General features: G+C 44.7%; 2 protein-coding genes across 5 annotated transcripts in view; both read left to right on the plus strand.

Annotated features, from left to right (window-relative positions):
- Nucleotides 1–3,261, plus strand: part of fndc3a (fibronectin type III domain containing 3A) — a 49,708-nt gene extending 46,447 nt beyond the window's left edge. For 3 of the 4 annotated variants that reach the window (XM_040130385.1, XM_040130384.1, XM_040130383.1), the window contains exon 27: nt 1,737–2,060. In XM_040130385.1, the coding sequence (XP_039986319.1) occupies nt 1,737–2,060 (324 nt within the window). Of the gene's footprint in view, nt 1–1,736 lie in introns of all 4 variants that reach the window. The other variant, XM_040130386.1, reaches the window with a different exon arrangement.
- A 4,744-nt stretch (nt 3,262–8,005) lies between these two features.
- mlnr (motilin receptor) lies at nt 8,006–14,152 on the plus strand. Its single transcript, XM_040131324.1, has 2 exons — nt 8,006–8,789; nt 13,845–14,152. The coding sequence occupies exons 1-2, from the start codon at nt 8,006–8,008 to the stop codon at nt 14,150–14,152; spliced, it is 1,092 nt and encodes a 363-aa protein (XP_039987258.1).
- The last annotated feature ends 4,829 nt before the right edge of the window (nt 14,153–18,981 follow it).

Here is an 18,981-nt window from a genome sequence, read left to right on the forward strand (position 1 = left end):
AGGTATCCCATGTGTCTAGCCCCCGCCGGCACATTCATCCCTCTCCGTGGCCTCCAGCCACGTTAACGTGGAATAATGGCTACTGCGGACTTATGCTAATTTCACCACATCATACATGGCAATCGAATCGGGGAGTTGAAATATGTGGCTGCCATTCCACATGAGTTTGTTTCCATTTTTATTGTCGGTCTCAGTGGCCTGGCCTGGATGTTTAATAAAGGGGAATTTTTCATTTTCTGAGGAGAGGAGTTTGACTTAGGCAGTTTGCTTCAGTCTTTGCACCAACCAGGCCAGTCTTGGTTGGCTGGCGTATAACGGGCAATTGGATAATTTTATACTTTTGCAAGTTTGATATAATATAAAGTTTGATAAAGTATAAAGTAAAAACAACTTGAATTCTCCTCCAAAGGTCTTTTTTATCAATCTTTTTTTTATGCCTCTGCGCCAGCAACAGCCGCGGCCTGAGGCATTATGTTTTCGGGGTTGTTCGTCCGACCTTCCGTCCATCCTTCTGTCCTTCCGTCCATCCTTCTGTCCTTCCGTCCATCCTTCCGTCCATCCTTCTGTCCATCCTTCTGTCCTTCCATCCTTCCGTCCGTCCATCCATCCCATTCTCGTCAACACAATACCTCTGGAACGCCTCGAGGGAATTTCTTCAAATTTGGTACAAACGATCACTTGGACTCAAGGATGAACGGATTAGATTTTGGTGGTCAAAGGTCAAGGTCGCTGGTTTCTGGCCATAACTGAAGAATTCATGCGCTAATTATAACAAAATTTCACACAAATGTCTAATAGGATAAAATGATGAAGTGATGACATTTTATATCCAAACGGTCAAAGGTCAACTTCACTCTGACATCATAATGTTCCGCAAATAAACTTAATACCTTTAATTAAAGTCCTTCAAACTCTACATATATATATAGACATATTCACTACATATATAATGAGGACAGGACAGACATGGACGTAAACTGCAACTTGACTGGTTGGCAGAGGCGTACAACCCTGAGGCAGCAATTCTAGTTTTTCATTAGGTTTCCAATTTATAAACAAAAAAGGGTTTGGAATGTGTTAATTTCACTTTTACGCCTACTTTTATCGTTTTAAATTAAAAGTTAGATCAGTCAGTAAAGAGAATATCAAAAAAGTGTCACTCTAGCAACCAAACAGATCAGGTTCACAAGGCTCTCTAAAAAAAAACTCGTGGGTGTGTCATCTGGGTAAAGAGTAAAGGCAGATGGCTTCCCACTCCTTCCAAGACGATAAACAACATAACTCTGTCAGATAAATCCGAAAGTGTTCTGTAAATTGAAAAACAGTCAAAGTCAATAGAGGAACACTTGACTGTTTTTCCATTGTGCTCGACACCGAGCTGAAAGGTGACTTCGTCCAGTTTGTCAGAAGTAGTAACATGGGAAGGATGTTGTCAGCTTTAGGGTCCCAGTGCAAGTTCAGTACAAACCAACATAATTTCACCGACACTGGTCACCAGGTTCACTCTACCAAGAAGATTCAGATAAGCAGCTGAACTACAGTATTTCCTCGGTGATATATTATCACCAACATGGTGACGAAATGGAAGGAAAGACACGAATGATTTATTTTTGCGGTTAAGAAAAATAATCTGCAGTATCTCAAAAGACAAAAACAAAACAACCCTTTTTTCCCCCCGCACTCTTTCTTGTCTTATTTTCCGTTTTTACTCATAGTTCTTCTCCTCATGTCTGCAGGCCTACAAAGGCTCAGCCACATCCTTCCATGTGCAGAACCTGCAGCCCAACAGCGACTACCGCTTCCGGGTGTGCGCTATCCGTCAGTGTCAGGATGCCCCGGAGCTGAGCGGTCCCTACAGCCCCACGGTGACCCTCTCCCCCCAGCGGAACGATGTGGCGGTGGGCGGCGGTGCGGCCGGCTCGGGGTCCAGGGCCGGCACGGAGTCCAGCCGAGCCAGACGGAGCCTTACGGACGAGCAGTGCGCTTTCCTCCTCCTCATGGTTTTCGCTGTCATCGCCATCCTCATCGCTTTTGTTATCCAGTACTTTGTCATTAAATGAGAAGTTTGCGCCACCCAGCTGCAGGGTTATAGCTTTATTCTTTCCCCTCTCTCTCTCTCTGTTGTTTTGTATTCTTCATTTTATACTTATTGTTTTCCGTTGTCAACAGAGTGATCGTATTACTAAAATGGGGGTGTAAAGGGGAGGAAGGGCTAGTGGGTGAGAGCTGAACAGCAGTTATAATTTGAGGGTGTAACACCTTATTTGGCACCTGTGATACCTTCCTGACTCTCCTGCCATCGTCATCCCGCCCCAACTTTGTGGTATCTGTTGTTCGGTTCCGATTTCCGTTCCATTATGATCAGCTTCCTGTGCATAAGGAACTCAGAAAGAGGAGGGATGTGGTTTATTATAGGGGAGGGGGTCGGGGGGGGAAGGGGCGCTTCGACTCATATACAGTATGTATGTGTATAGAAATAGTCATTATTTATATTTCCATTTACGTGTCCAGTATGAAACTGTTTTTGATAGGTGTGTTCCAAAAATAGTATGTAGGTGTGTCATTAGCCTATGTGCTATTTGATCCTGGGACCTGGTGGGCCAGTGTTTGCACAGTGAGGTGTGTGTGTGTGTGTCCAGATGCGTATATTGTATGTAGTTTGTGCCACCGAGGTACACGGCTGGGAGGGCTTTAGGGCCAGATGAAGGGACTTTAGCCCCTGCTGGAGTTTAAGGGGTCTAGCGAGAGGAGAAACGGAAATGAAAATCTTGCTCACGTTATAGAACGTTCATTTAGCACTTTCCAACCTTTTTTGATGTTCAGAATGTGTAAGGATGCAAAAATGACTGGAGAAATGTTAGTATATTTTTGTACAGTGAAGACACAAGGACCTGTAAGTTTGTGAAAAAAAAATCCTTAGTATAAAGTTAGAAAATAAACAAAAACCAAACTAACAGCGAATTCGAATTATTTTTACTATCATATAGTTATACTGTAGCTTGTTTTTACAATCATGCAGCTGCTTTACTCCGAAATATTGTTGTTCAGCACAAAAAATGTATGCTTAACTGTATGTTTTGTTTTATTTCGGTTTCGTTTTTTCCCCGGTAATTGGTTTTGCACCTTAGTGAAAGAAAAACCTTGACTGATTGCGTCCTGGTCTTGTGATGCATTTTATAGAACACACTTTGAGATTGTGCAAGCCCTACTTGTGTTTTGGGTGTTTTAAAAGTTGTAGTACCACATAATGTGTCACTGAAACAGCTGATCTATCTCAGCAAAAAAAAAAAAAAAAACAAACCCAAAAAAAAAAAAAAAACATAATTAAAAAAAAAAAAAAAAAAAAAACAAAACAGAAAAAAGTATGTACCGGTTGTTTCAGAGGCCTTAATTGGAGAGGAAAAAATCTCGGGAGAATTTTCTTAATTTCTCTTAAGTTTTGATGTTTTTCTTTTAGTGTTAGAAAACACTAAATGTGTGTTTTATTTACTTTTATTTTTGCAACATTTATTTGATGTTAGTAAACATACGTAATCGTGAGAGAAATGGAAAGTAGTTCTATGTTTTACTTATGACTTCTTTTGATTTTTTTTTTTTTTTTTTTTTGTCAGGTCATACATGTGTGAAGTATATTTTTTTATTATATTGAAGTAATATAAGTTAATACTCTCCAGAGAAAATAATAAATCCTGAGTACTCATGAATCATGGACCACAAATGGCAGATACAAAATATCATGTACTTCCTGTGAATCAAAATTTGCCTTTTCTCTGTGTGTTAAGTATTCGTAACAGATTGCTAGTGCTGAGTTTTCGCTGGTAATCTGGCCGTTGGGTCTAGTGTTGTTTGGTTTTGGGCAGATAACTGCTGTTGCAAACGTAAAAATGAAATACAGGTACCTTGCAAAACCGTCTTGGATAATTACATGATTTGGTCTTTGAGGCATTCAGCAAATGTCTTCTCTTTGTCCTTTAAAGAATTCAAATTCCTATTTTTGATAGCGATTGCAACATGTGCCATTTTAACACCTCTTCACCCTGGGCTCACTACCTTTGGCTGGGGAGATTAACGAAATGCTACAAAAATGAGTAAAATATGCACAAAAATAGAGACCATTTTTATGTAATTTTAATGTTTGCAGTTACCTCATACACCGTACATTCCAAAATGAAAATTTGTTATACTATACATACTACCAGACATATCACTTTAAAATGTTCGTTATGGGAAAAATGTATAATCATAGGTATGTATCTAAAGTGTATCTGTATAGCCATGATATCTACAAAGGATCCATGCACAATAAAAGATTTATAATTCTTAATCAAGTGTGAAGTCTCTGTATATGTTTGTCTGCGATTACTCATCAGTCATGACGTGGCTCTGGTAGCACTCCTTTCTGAGTGGCCGGCGGGTGTCCGGTGAAACTCCGTACAAGGACGCCGTCGCACGCGGCTGCCGTCCACAGTTGGGTCACCTGTCGTGTACCGGTGCGAGAGGCACACTAAACTGCAGAGATCCACGGCAGGGCTCAGCCCCGGCTGCCGAGACTCTTTCCGACTCATGCCAGTGAAACCGACCATAAACAAATCTAAAAAGAAAAAAAGACTGAAGGAAAGACGCAGCTTCTCTGCTGGTAGGTGGCCGTGGTATAAGCTAGATAATACCACTCCATGTCAGTGTACCGATGAAGAAAGTGCTGGACGAGGGAGAGGTTTCTGGCTCTTCCTATATTCCACTGCACCTCATTATCTGGTAGAGTATATAACACACAACAGGATCCCAACAAAAGTCTGGAAAGATTATTTTACATGGAAAGACATATTTGCACTTGTGACATACAGTATGTACACTTTTTTACAAGTTTTTTTCTTTTATACTTGTTTTTCTAATCCTTCCTTTTCACATTAGTCTTTAAGCACAACCTTAGGGGCACGCCGCACTGAATTTCACTGCGCGTTGCTTGTGCGTGGGACAAATAAAGCATTTGAACCTTCCTGAATATGACAAAAATGTTACTTGGATCATTTCCAAGTCTTTCAAAACTTTTGTATTGCGGTAAAATTATCGGAAAAGCTTTGCGAAAAAAATAAAAGTTCAGTCTCGATGCACGTGCAGTCAAATTTGTTGACACCAAAAAAATTCTCTAAGGTCGCGCGTTACCATTATATTTTTCATTTCCTGTTGCTTTATGGTGTGAGGTAAACAAAGGTTGACCAGTAATTAAAACCCTCACATCCAGGAAAGGATACGTAAAGGAACACTTTTATTTATAATCCTTTTAAAACAGGGACAATAAAACAAAACCTTTTACCAGCTTGGATCAGATGAGCTCCAGGTTTTGGACCCACTGTGCCAGTGCATAAAAGTAAATGAAAGGACTGATCCTGAGTCAGAGTCAAAGAATCGCGCCCGCCTGCTCATTCTGTCATCTAACAGATTTACTGGCCAAAATCTAAACGAGAAACGGCTTCCATTCTTTTCTTTCCTCGGGTTTACTCACTTTTCCTTCCTCGTGTCCTGTTTCACAAGGAAGGAAACAAGAAGAAAACTTGCGTCTAAGCATTTGGAAGAAATATGGTCAACTCCCAATTATAGGGATACTTCTTCTGTCTGGTCTCTATTTGTTGGGACTTCAGATCTCAACACCGCTGCTACACTTCACAGTATTGTGTGTGTGTGAGGATGTGTGTGTGTGTGTGTGTGTGTGTGTGTGTGTGTGTGTGTGTGTGTGTGTGTGTGTGTGTGTGTGTGTGTGTGAGAGAGACACTGTTGAATGAAAGCTTCTGGGGTAACACACAAGAGTTCCACAAGCACACCTAAGTGGTGTAAGCAAGAGAGCCATGATTAATGAGGGTGAAAGTGGGCTCGCTTGTCTCAGTCGCCGATCTGTGTGCAACATTGGCTCTCGCTGAGAGACGGACTGGAAACCCTTTTAAAAAAAAAAAAACCCCACAAAAAACGGGCGGACAAGCTCTCCTGGTCCTCTTGCCTTGACAGGAGTAAACAGTGTCTGAGCAGGGACGTTCCCGCTGCCCCTCTCAGGTCCGAGTGGTGCATCCGGCCGCAGGTCAGCTCATTGTAAACACAAAAAATACGCCCCTGATGTCAGTGCGACTCTTGTGACTAAGGTTCATTTAGATCTAATGGATAAGGTGGCTCTGGACCAACAGAGCACGCTGCTGCTCATCCAGCAGGTCATCCAGGCTTTGGTGATTAACCTTCCTTTGGACGCAATGTAGGAAAACCTGTAGATCAGGAACTAAAAACACGCCTTTGTGTACGTTCCTGGTGCAGGTCTTTTACTTGCAGTGCACTAGCTGGGGGATGTCATGCTTTGAAAAACTAGGAACAGTTGATTTCACACACAGAGGCAACAATTTTCCAATTTTCATTTTGACCTGCGGAGCCTGCGAGACTCTTTCTCTCCCTTTCGAAACGTTCAATCGCGCTGACAACCTTTGAATCTGTGGATTGGCGGGATGGGAAGTGGGGAACGTTGCGCGCTGGCTGGCTCGCTGGAGGTCACGCCAGCTCAAAGCTGCTATTCCAAAGTCGAAAACCAGACTTTAAACCTTAACTAGGCACAAGAATTCCCACAAAAAAAGTCTCACAGATCAACGAATCAACTCACCCCCGTTCATTCATTGTCTGTGGGTCAGTGTCAGATTTTACACTCAAGATTTTTTTCCGCAGTCTTCTGACCCTTTCAGGCCCCCTCTGGGCACCGAGCGAACTTTACGTCGGCTCTTAAAATGGCATTCCTCTCCTCACTAACCGGCATTGTTGACGTTAAGTTTGTTGTAACAAGCCTGGTAGGTAACTTGAGGGCGAAAGGAAGAGATGAGCTGTTGGGAGTGCGGAGTGATGAAGCCGAGTGCAGAGACAGATGGGGCTGGCGGGGCAATTAAGCAAACACAGAACTCATTTTTCAGTGACTACGTCCAGAAGGCTCGGCAAACACGCTGGGATTTAAGTGAGCGAGGCAGTCATTAATAAAGTTATAGCCCTCTTCATAAGTCTATTTCTCATGTATTTGCGCTCAATCCAGATTAGTATGATCCTCAGTCTGCATTTCTTCTCCCAGGGGAGCAGCAGTGGAGGGGGGTTCCCCTCAAATCTTATTCCCTCCGTTTTATGCCTTTTACGGTCATCCACCCTGTCATCATTTGATTACGCAGATTACCTAGACACACACACACACACACACACACACACACACACGCACCCGGTAGACAGCCTCCCTGTTGCTCCCTGACTCCTTAGGGTGCTGTGGAGGAGGTGCTCCTTCCTTCGTCTCTCGCCCACAGCTTGACTGGCTGCTCAGCATCAGGGACCAGCTCTGCCGCTTCGTGCGACTCTCCTGCTGCTGCTGCTCTCCATCGACACACACTGACACAACGGAGACCGAGAAAAAAAAAGTTGAGATCCAGCTCGGATTTAAAGGTAATGCCACCAGCAAAGATTCCTTTGAGGCCAGGATGTTATTTTGGCTTTTAGATTTGAAGTTAAAGGATCATACCAGTGAGTTTGCATGTTTTAGCCCTTTTTATTCCAATCTGCTTTTGCTTTTTATTACAGCTAAGTATTTTTCAAAAAATCATGTTGATGTGTTTCACAGTTTTGAATATATTGTATGGTATGAAAATAACACTTAATAGTACTAATAAAGCGTGCATTTCTCTTTCTCTTTGAGTTTACATTATTGCTACAAGGAAATGCAGTGCCATAATTTAAAATACATGCTGCTAACAGATGTTCACAATCTACGTAAACCAGTGAAAACCAATGGTTGTCTGAAATTCATAAAAATCCACTATAAAATCTGCACAGTAATGTAAAATCTATATAATTTGTAGTTCAGGAGATAAAACTTGCAAAAAATAAAAAATAAAAACAAAAAAACAACACAGGTTTGGTCGTTTAACATCTCATTTCCTCCCTTCAGCTGCCTGCGGAGTCTTGATTTCACACTTTAATGCACCAGCACTTAGCGGAGGTTGGCATGCCCTGGAGCAGACCGCAGGTGGACCTTCATGCCGGCGGAGCGGAGGCCATGGAGCAGTACAGCACAGACGACCACCACTACGAGGGCTCCCTGTTCCCCACCTCCACCCTCATCCCTGTCACTGTCATCTGCATCCTCATCTTCATTGTCGGGGTAACGGGCAACACCATGACAATCCTCATCATCCAGCACTTCAAGGACATGAAGACCACCACCAACCTCTACCTGTCCAGCATGGCGGTGTCTGACCTCATCATCTTCCTCTGCCTGCCCTTTGACCTCTATCGCCTGTGGAAGTATGTGCCCTGGCTGTTTGGGGAGGCGGTGTGCCGCTTCTATCACTACATCTTCGAGGGCTGCACCTCGGCCACCATCCTCCACATCACAGCCCTGAGCATCGAGCGCTACTTGGCCATCAGCTTCCCCCTCAGGAGCAAGGTGGTGGTGACCCGACGCAGGGTCCAGTACATCATCCTCGCCCTGTGGGGTTTCGCCCTGGTTTCTGCAGCCCCCACACTCTTCCTGGTCGGGGTGGAGTACGACAACGACACGCACCCAGACTACAACACGGGGCAGTGCAAGCACACCAGCTACGCCATCAGCTCCGGGCAGCTGCACATCATGCTCTGGGTGTCCACCACCTACTTTTTCTGCCCGATGCTCTGCCTCATCTTCCTCTACGGCTCCATCGGCTGCAAGTTGTGGAAAAGCAAAAATGACCTCCAAGGCCCCTGTGCCTTGGCCCGGGAAAGGTCACACAGGCAAACAGTCAAGATACTGGGTGAGTGGGGTTTCTTTTTCATCTCTGCAGACAGATGTATGTCTCTTCTATACTGATCAGGCAGCAGTCATAATGGTTAGTTCAGTATAAAAGTCTTACATTTGGTACATCGGTAAGCAGGGTTTGCACAATCAAACACACAACTGTTGCAGCGCTGTGGCTCAAAGTAAACCTGTCCGTAATGATTCCGTCTGATTCCCGCGTTCTAACACCTTTCGTTGCCAGAACGTCAAAAAGCAGACAATTCAAGTTCAGGAAGGGACAGCATTTGTCACTTTCTTTGTAGGTAAAAAAGGCTTAAACCGTAAATTATTTGTTTTACGCTGCCAGTCTGCCTTTTATTGTTGATGAGGCTAAATAAATAAATCAGTCGGAACCTTCTGTATACTCCCCTTGTCCTAAGGCTCAGAAACGACCTGCCGTCACAAAACCCCTAAAATAAAGCAGCTTAAGTAAATTATAAGAAACAACTGGTCATTCATCGCAAACTTTGTCAACATCTGGGTCTTGACTCTTCACAGTGCAGAAAGACTGCTTTTAATCAGTGGTTACCGCTTATTTTTTTTTCTGTCATAATTGATTTCTTTACTTAAGTGGGGGTTCATTATTATTATTATTATTGCCAAAGGTATTGCATAGGTGTATTATTTTTTGGCAAAAGTAAGCGCAAAAAAGTACTTGTATAGCCTAAGAAAGTAGCAAAAATGTGCAGAAAGATGCTTTGACTGACTTTTACTGAAGCAAAAACAATAACAGTCTTGAACTTTTTTAGGCAACGCAGCGATATATTGTTATATGCTGTACTATGAGGACTTCAACTAGAAAACACTAGTCTTCTCCAATTTTTTGAACCGTTGCCCCCAACAAGAATAAATAAGAATAAAATAACATAATAGAGACAAAACAAGAACATAAATCAATCAACTCAACGCACAGTGTGTGTGCATGGACTTTGTACGATGTATTTCTCCCATGTGCAGCACATAGTATCTGGCAGAATTGGCATCTCCTTCTCTTGCCTGCAGCAGTTGCCGCCTCAGGCCGATCAGGACAAGATTCGGGCCCTGAACAGCCTCCACAAGCGCTGCAGACGGTACTTGACAGGGGAGGCGCACTCCCTTCTTTGAACGTGTGGGGTTACAAGTGCCTTTTCCTATCTACTCCAGGAACACGGTCCTCTTGTTCCGCTTAGGCATCCAGGGTAGGGTTGATCTTGTTCCATATGACGAAGGTGGGCAGTCTTCCTACTGCAGCTGTAGGTAACAGTCACCTTCTCGCTTCTGGTCCTCACGATCCCTGATCTCAGCCGTTTTGTGCAGCCTGCCCTGGAGGACCACGTTCTTGTTCCTCTGTGGGAGGTAAGAAACAAGATTGGTGTTTGGGGTGAAGGCAAACCTTTGATGAGAAGGCCTCTTTCCCCCTTGCTCGGGCTTGCTCTTTCTAACCTGACCAACCATGGTGGTTTTCCTCTTCAGGAGCTGCTGGCTGAATTCATGAGAGGTGAAGAAATTGTGACATTGACAGTGTGCCCCCTTGGTCCATCTGTCACATCAAGCACATCAATCCCCTGGTTCTTCTCCGGGCATCCACTGGTCGGCTTCCCTCTGCATCTTCCAAGTGTGGCTGGATTGTACGTCACAGGCCACCCACATCTTGATGGCATACCTTGCTGGCTTGCTGGACATATACTGCCGGAAAGGAAAGCGACGTTTTGACAAAATTTACCTCTGAATGGAACCAGTTGCTCATCCACTGCTACTTCAGGCCCAGGGATGTAGAGGTATGACAGACGCTCCACCCACTTCTCCCAGACCTCTTTAATGGCCGCCAGTTTGTCTCCCACACATCTTCAATCACGGATATCAAATCGTAGTATTCTTGAGAAAGTGAGAAACACTTTCCGTGGCATCGTGACACCAAAAATCGCTCTCACGCTCTCTGCATCCCAGAGACTAGATGCAGCCTCGCCTCGGGACCTATACACACACCCGCTAAGATTAGCTGCCCTATGTAGGCACGCAGGTCAATCTCATCCATCCTTTTCCAGTTGTCTCTATATTTATGGAAACCCTCCAAATGTGTTAAATTTGTGGATGATTTTTTTCGATGGCTGGTGCGATGAACGAGTAGAACGTTGAGTCGATGTCCCGGGCACTGGCAGCTGCATGTCTTGTGGGCCCTGGGGTCGCCCTTACGATATTTTCTGCTGCCATCCGGCCCTGGTTGTCACATGGTGACAAGGACCATGTTATTTTCCTGTTCTCAGACAAAAATGTCTCTCTTTCAGCTTGGGGGAATTTCTTCTTCACCTGAAGATGAGGCGTCATGCTCTGGGTTGTATTCCTCCCAATCTTCTTCTTAAGATACCTCCTCCTCATCCAAATCATTGTTCTCTTGTTCGTCCCGGGCATCTGAAAAAAATCGGATCTACCACCTGTTGGGCACTGAAACGTGCACTCGTGGCCTCAGCCGAGAGAGAACTGGGGGAACTGTCATCTGCAGCACCTTTATAGCCTCTGACTGCATTCCCCATGCTTTCGAGAACTGTTTACTCCGTCCGAAATTTCATCTATTTTGTGAACTTGAGTCATGTGTGGGGTCGTGGAGGGGAAATGCTACACATTCACAAGAATGTTTTAGCTCTGTCTGAGTTCAATCAGTAGCACACATAATCTCAATTTCACTGTGTTTGTGTGTGTGTGTGTGTGTGTGTGACTTTGTGGTTTTTGTAGTGTGTAAATGATTTTAAAACTGCAGGGTCAAAAATGAGACAATCAAGACAATCTTTGTGCCTTGGTGGTAAACAGCTTTCATGTAAAAATGAACAAAGGCAATGTTTCACTTTTTCTAATGTTGGGGTCACGTTAGGAAACGTCATCAAATTTCAAGTTGAAAAAGGATCATTTAGGGTTTTTTTGCTGCTATTTAACATAGAGGCGGGTCATATTTGACCCTTAAGACAACACAGCTGACCTGTACCCCATTTGAAACCCAAAGTAGTTTCACCTAGTCTGTACCCCATGAAAATTCCAGCTCTGTGTGTTCTTTTATCCTGCAAGTTTGAGGAAGAAAAAAGCTGGTGCCATGTGAGCTGTTGCTGATGTCAGCTGGTTAATTATTTTGTTTTGTTTGAAGCTAATCACATCCTGTCACTGCACGTTCTGGCTTAATTTGCAGTTCTGACATACTGTGCAGGAAAATCTGTTTTACAGTAAAAGACCATAGCCAGGCCAATCTTTATTAACCAAATATTAATCGTGATGCATCCATTAGGATATTAATGCTGCTCATTAGCTGAGCACACACTGCACAGAGCTCTCGTTGTCAGACTTGCTGCCATCTGTATCCACATTTGTTGAATCCCAAAATGGATTGTCATCAGAGGCCTCCATGAATCAGCCTTAATGGAAATGTACATGCTGCTGCGGTCCTGGGCGCTGTTGTAGTCTGCTGGTGTCACACATCTCAGGAGTCATTTAATGACCGCTGTCCCCATACGACAAGACATGATCAATTCTGGACAAATCTGTGGTATCTGTTGTCATCTGTTGTAAATCTACCATGTAGGTCTTGAATTTATAGATAACTGTTATTGTTAATTAACAAGTAACTGGGTTCACGTGGGCCAGATGCGACTCTCTTTTAATTATTAAATTGACATTTATGATCCTAACTAAAATTACTGTCCCCATCAGACAAATTGATGGTAATTTTATCTGCAGCGGCTTCTTGATCAATATCAGTGACTCAGTGATTACCTCATCCAGGACAGAGACTTCTGGCTTTCAAAACCTAAATAAAGCTCTGCTCTTTTTTGGATTTATGACATGTTTTCTCCTCACTGGACGCTTCTAACCGCTCTAGCTAGCTCGCTACTTGCCCGCGTTGTGAAAATGTTACTGCGTTGTTGGAGCCAATTACAGGCCGCCATCGACGGAGGGATCAAGAGGGGTTTTGCTCGCAAACGTGTGTGTGCTTGTGCGTGGGCTTGAGGAGAAGCTCTTTTGATGTTCCTGTAATTGCTGCTGGTCGTTAATAAATGTCAAGGGTGACCATAGAGCATAGATCATAGGCTACTTAAAGAACCTGAAAACTGGTTCTCTTAATTAGCTTCCTATAATAAATAAGCCCCACATGAACATATTATCTGTCAAAGTTAGAATAATACTGGTTATTTCACAAGTCTGATTTCTATATTTGTGTGTATTGATCCTCTCACTGGTTTGAAGCAGACAGGGCTCTGCTGATCAGAAGGATCTGATTTTTTTTTTTTTTTTTTTTTTCCTTTTCTAACTTTGAATTCTTACTTATTTAGTCGCAGATACCGGAAGGGTCTGTTCACCCAACCTACAAAAAAAACATATTTTTGCACCTGCTATTGATCTCTAGTGCATTGGGATGCAGGCAGAAAACTCGTAGAAAAATATCTGAATACCCAGGTAGATACCATCGCAGGTAATGTGAAAATATGTTTTTGTTTGTCCGCCTGCTCTTGTAAACTGGCCTTGTACCGAAGCGGTGTTGAATGCACCCGGAGTTTCACGTTCTAGGAGGCATGCTTTGACGTACGGTTCTGTACGGTGTAAGCCACCGCCAGCAGCCGTGGTAGCTAAGCGCAGCGCAAGGACTGGAAACAGGGGGAAACAGCTAGCCTGGCTCAGTCCAAAAGGTAACAAAACCCGCCTGCCAGCACCTCCAAACCGCTAAATGTCTTTTTTGTTTAATCTGTACAAAAAACCAAGCGTAAAAGACACCCCCACCGTCTGTTTACGGTTTTACAGGGGTGCTAATTAGTGAGTTTGAAAGGTGCTGGTAGGCAGATTTTGTTACCTTTGGACAGAGCCGGGCTCGCTGTTTCCCCCTGTTTCAAGTCTTTTATGCTAAGCTAAGCTAGCCAGCTCCTGGCTGTAGGCTTATAGTTACTGTACAGACATGAGAGCATTATCAGCCTGCTCATCTAACCCTTAATCCTATCTCTTATTTCTCAAAATCTCAAACAATCCCTTAAATGAGAGTAATTAAATTAACCCTCCTACAACTTCTTTTCACTCTCAGTGGTGGTGGTGCTGGCCTTCATCATCTGCTGGCTCCCATACCACATCGGCAGGAACCTCTTTGCCCAGGTGGACGACTACGAAACGGCCATGCTGAGCCAGAACTTCAACATGGCCTCCATGGTGCTCTGCTACCTCAGCGCCTCCATCAACCCCGTCGTCTACAACCTCATGTCCCGGAAGTACAGGGCTGCAGCCAAACGCCTCTTCCTGCTGCACCAGCGCCCCAGACAGGCCCACCATGGCCAGAGACAGCTCTGCGTGGCAGACCACATCTCCACCCTGAACGAAAGCCTGACTGGGGTCTGAAGGTCGTCAGCACACTGAGCAGTGTTTTCACAGGCTTGTTTGACTTCATCACCGAGGGAGAGTTTGCAGGCTTCTTCACCGTCCAGGAGTTGCAGCTAAAGAGGGAACTTGCTGAAGACGTGTAGAGGATAAATGTTTGTTCCATTTTATCTTTGAGGGGGAATTCAGGGCTGAGAGCTCCACTGCACTTCAATGCAAAGTCAGTTTATTACTACTCAGTGGTATTTTTTGTTCACAGGGGACCGGTCGATGGTTTTCAACCATGTTACGTGTCATTTTTACGTCAAGAAAATATTGATTCATTGGATTCCGAGCAAAAAAGTTATCATTTACCATTTCCCCGTGTCAGTGTTACGCAGCTCATGCAAAAGTATTTACCTCTACGTTGTGTGCTGCTACATGTTTTTTCCTTGCTTGGTGTCAGCATCGGTTGAACACCTGCACCACCTCGGTTCACAATTATCATTACCCTGATTAATAAGTGATCCGTCTTCGTTAAAGACAGATGACCTTTGCCACATTTGAGTGTTCGTTCGTGCTGTTTAACTGTAGTCTCGGCTACATTCTGTTGTAAGAGTGAATTTGCTTATTGTATGGCAAACAATTGTTATCACACTATTTGTTGTTCTCATAAAACAAGAAAAACAAAAAGAGTAAACCTATCATTAGTTGTGCAGATTTACAATTGGGTATTCCAGCGTGTGTGTGTGTGTGTGTGTGTGTGTGTGTGTGTGTGTGTGTGTGTGTGTGTGTGAGTGTATGATTGCAGGGCTGTGCGCTATCTCTCCAGTGAATAGATGGAACACGACTTGATAAAAGCAGATTAGTATGAAAATGGGGCAGTTGCTGTCTGTGTGTGTGCTACAGAGGCCACCTGAGCCCCGAGGTTTTGGGGCTGCATACGTGCCGGCCATCACACGTAACCTGACACGGTTATTATATTACCTGGGCTCTGAGTTAGATTTACACCGGCAGACGACATCTCTGCATCCCCACGTTCATAGTAATGGCTGCTCTAAGTGCATTTCAAAGAGGAGGGAGATATTAGGTCGTCAGCTGCGGCAGAGCTTATTGTTTTATTGCCTCCACTTGCATAATCTCGACTCCGTTGTACGATTCTTCTTCGATGTTGCGTTTTGACTTAGAAATTGTACACTTTTGTACCCCATGCACTCCGGCGAGAAAGGTAACACCGGAGTTGTGTATTTTTAACCTGTGCAATGTCTAATCCCGAAATAAACCTGAAAGTTTTCCAGGCTCCGTCCACCATACATCTTGTTCTTTAAAAGGAACTGTCGTGACTTTGCCCATGAATCATCAGGGCCGTGGTTTGCACATATGCAAAGGGAGTGACTCATCCTCAGGGCATTGTTCACCAAGCCATTCGTCTCTGTCAGAGGAGCTGAAGCCGTGGGTAAAAGTTTATATCCCGCAGACCATCCTGCCATCACCCGGGGAAAGATCAACAAGCAGCGCGACTCCTCTGCTGGTTATTTTCTTTACTGATACTGAAGATAGTGTCTGCGAGAGAGCTGTCGACGCCTCCTTCGGGGCCTTCCTCACACCACCTCAAATCATTCAGCGTCAGAAATACACTGTTTGTTTGGTCTCTACTTTCCAGGCCGCGACTCCTGCTAAATCAGCAAACCTCCGGCATACTGCGCACCTCTTTTTGGATCTGTAATACGAAGGCAGGGATTTAACCCGAATTTTAAAAAATGAACGCGAAGAAAAACGTGATGACATCATCTCCTGAGAGCTTTAGGGGCAAAACCACGTTCAATTTCGAAAAGCGACAAGTAGTCGAACAGTTGCTATGGTGGTATCGTACAGTGGCGAGGAAAAAGTATGGGAAACCTTGGGAATCACCTGGTTTTTTCCGCATTAACTGGTCAGAAAAACGTGGTCTGATCTGCATCTAACAGACAAACATGATGTGCTTAGGCTAAAAACACACGATGATAATATATCTCATGTCTTTATTGAACACACTCATCAAACATTCACGGTGCTGGTGGAAAAAGATGAAGTGAATCCTCCGGGTCTAATAACTGGTCCAAACCTCCTTTGCCCCCCCCCGCCAGCCCCCGTCCCCCTGCAACCACTGGACCACTCTTCCGTCACGGAGCTGCCTCAGCCCAGGCCGATTCTCGGGGATGTCGGTCCGCAGCATCCCTGTTTGGTTACGGTGAGGTAGGTGATCAAACCGTCGCCACGACGACCCCTTTTTTTTTTTTCCCGCCGCTGCGTGGCCACCGTGCGGGTCATCCCAAGGCCTTTTGCAAGAAAAACCCGAATCAGCCTTGAGGCAACGTAATTAACGTACTCAAGCTGGCCTTGAAAAGTGTTTGGACGGTTGTGTCCGCCTCGTTTTACCACCTGGGGACTGAATCCTAAATTGCTTCGTGCCATAAAAGAGACATGCCCCCCCCCCGATTTAAGACTGAACCACAAACAAGACCGGGGGCCGACGTCGTGAGTCGGCGGAAACCACATCGATTTAGACGTACAGCGGGTTCCCTTGTAATGTCGCCGCCATCATCTGGGCGCAGGAGTCCTTTTCCACCGGAGGGGGGAGCCAAAGCGTACTGCCACCAGGAGGGACAACCCGTCTCGGTCCAGTTCGCATGTGTGCAGACCAATTATAGCAATGTCTCACATTTCCTGGGATGTAGATTGGTCGGACGTTGCTCTTAACCTATATAAACACTGCTCTTTTAGATAAAAGCTTCTAACTCTCACTTCTCCGCGTAAGAAATCTTTATCGGTGTCCCCACTTCGGCCCGTTTCCACAAATTATCAGGAAACACATATTCCCCTTCCTGTTTTGCTCCCCGCGCCTGCTGGTCCATTCACGAGGCTGCAGGAAGCCGGGCTAAACTGGGGGGTTATTTAGGAGGAGGGTCTGCAGGACAACTCCCTCTGGAAAAGTCTGCAGAGGTCCGTCGCCTTTCCCGCCTTGTCTCCGTTGTAGACAGGCCGCTCTCCTCCTCTCCGACCTCCGGTGCCATCTCCTTGCTCTCTGTCTGCTCCCGCCCAGAACCCAAAAGCGAGGTCAAACATCTGTCGCACCGCAAACGTTCGCCGTGAGAGCTGCTTTCATAGCGGGCCCCGGGGAATTTGATGACCACCCTACTGATCGCTTGTTACTTTGCCCGATCACGCTGCACCCTTCTTGTCACAGTTGGGTGACAGGAAGACGACAAAAATACGAAATGTGTCTTAGCCTTTTACAAACCACTAGGCACTCGCACGGCAATTTCAAATGCCTCTAACGGCAGTCATAAGGATAATAAGCTTCATTTATAAAGCACAATTCGCCTCATCTTCTGAAGTTTTTAGTAAACAGTTTCCTTTAAATGGACCCTGTTATACACAGTAGAGTCAATTCTCCAAATTAGTAGAGTTCCCTGCGATTTGGAGGCCAATTTACTCCTATTTGGTATCTGCAAAGTGTTTGTTTATGAACAACGCTTGACATGCGGTCGACTGAGAGAGAAAAATGCCAACTTTCTTAGACCACAGAACCTGTTCATCTGTCAATTTCAAAGCCGCGGAACTGGATCACAACTTGCTTCCGGCCGCTCGACAAGTCAACGAAAAGATGCAAGGCGGGGATGTAAAATCCACATTTTAGGCTTCGGTGATAATCAGAAAGCATTTTTCATGTGAACAGAATCAGCAGTTCATTTACATAACTGAAGGGAAACAGCAGCAAGGTTTTTTTTCTCCTCCACCATGACTGTGACCTTGCAAAGAATATTGCATGGTCAGTATGCCAGCGGGAGAGACAGTCCCTCCCGCAGTTGAGTGGCGTGTTGTTGGTGAAGAAGGCCAGTCCGTCAGATGTCCTCTCTACATTTCCCACGCCACAAACCGCTTGAGTGACCGGCTCTCTTTCCTCCTGGCCCCATGCAGGACGGCAGAGTACCCCCCCCCCCAGGTCCTCCCGTCCCTACATGAAAACCCCAAATGAGAACACTTGACTGAAAAGCAGCTGATAGTAATATTTACACGCTTGCCAGCCTGTGAGTGTCCCGGACCCGGCGCGGTAACATTCGGAAAAGAAACAAGGGTGAGCGTAAACTCTTGCAGTGCTGCTTCGCGTGAAGTAGCCGTGGGAGGAGGTGAAGCTTTGACTGCAGGCATTTCAGGCGTTTGAACTTGGACCTAGTGGGAATCCTGCAGCCTGTGGTCCATGAAGAAAGGGCAACTCATTATCCAGCCTATGGATAGTTTTTCTTGGAAAAATACAACAACAACAAAAAACCCTTATCCTCTGCTGTTTTCTATTTTCCTATTTTGCATTTTTGTTACATTAAATTTGCATCGAACAATTGTCAAGTCTGAATGTTTGAACAAGTCTTTTGACTCCGGTATTGTGCCTGACGATATGTTTTTAAGTTAGTCAGTCAAATTCAGTTTCAGATACCCCGTAAGAACCGCAGCAAAGTTATATAGTTACCATAGAAAAAGCAAATACAGTGCCATAAACCAACCATTAGGTATCAAAGACACGAGTGCCTATAAGAATATTAAAGAGATTTTTTTTCTTTTTTTCTTTTGTCAGGGTTGACAGACTGTGGACGGTGGACAAGCTAAACACCTGAAACTCAACCCCCAGAGGTGTCCTATGCAGAACACAGGCATACTCAGTGCTGTAGTTGGTCATGCCCCCCCCCCTCATACAGCCGACTCAAGACAGAGGCAGCCAGATGTGAGAAAAAACACTGCCTTGAAAAGAAAAGTAGAAAATACCTACGATCACTGAGCGAGATTCTAGCTATAAAGTCGGTATCATATACAGTATATCTGTACTGTAAGAGCAC

The sequence above is a fragment of the Xiphias gladius genome, chromosome 7 (genome assembly GCF_016859285.1).
Source record: "Xiphias gladius isolate SHS-SW01 ecotype Sanya breed wild chromosome 7, ASM1685928v1, whole genome shotgun sequence".
NCBI classification, from domain to species: Eukaryota; Metazoa; Chordata; class Actinopteri; order Istiophoriformes; family Xiphiidae; genus Xiphias; species Xiphias gladius.

Coding starts and splice junctions, on each gene's coding strand:
- mlnr (XM_040131324.1), top strand. CDS start 8,006: ATGCCCTGGAGCAGACCGCAGGTGGACCTTCATGCCGGCGGAGCGGAG. Junction 8,790..13,844: donor GCAAACAGTCAAGATACTGG/GTGAGTGGGGTT, acceptor TTTCACTCTCAG/TGGTGGTGGTGCTGGCCTTC.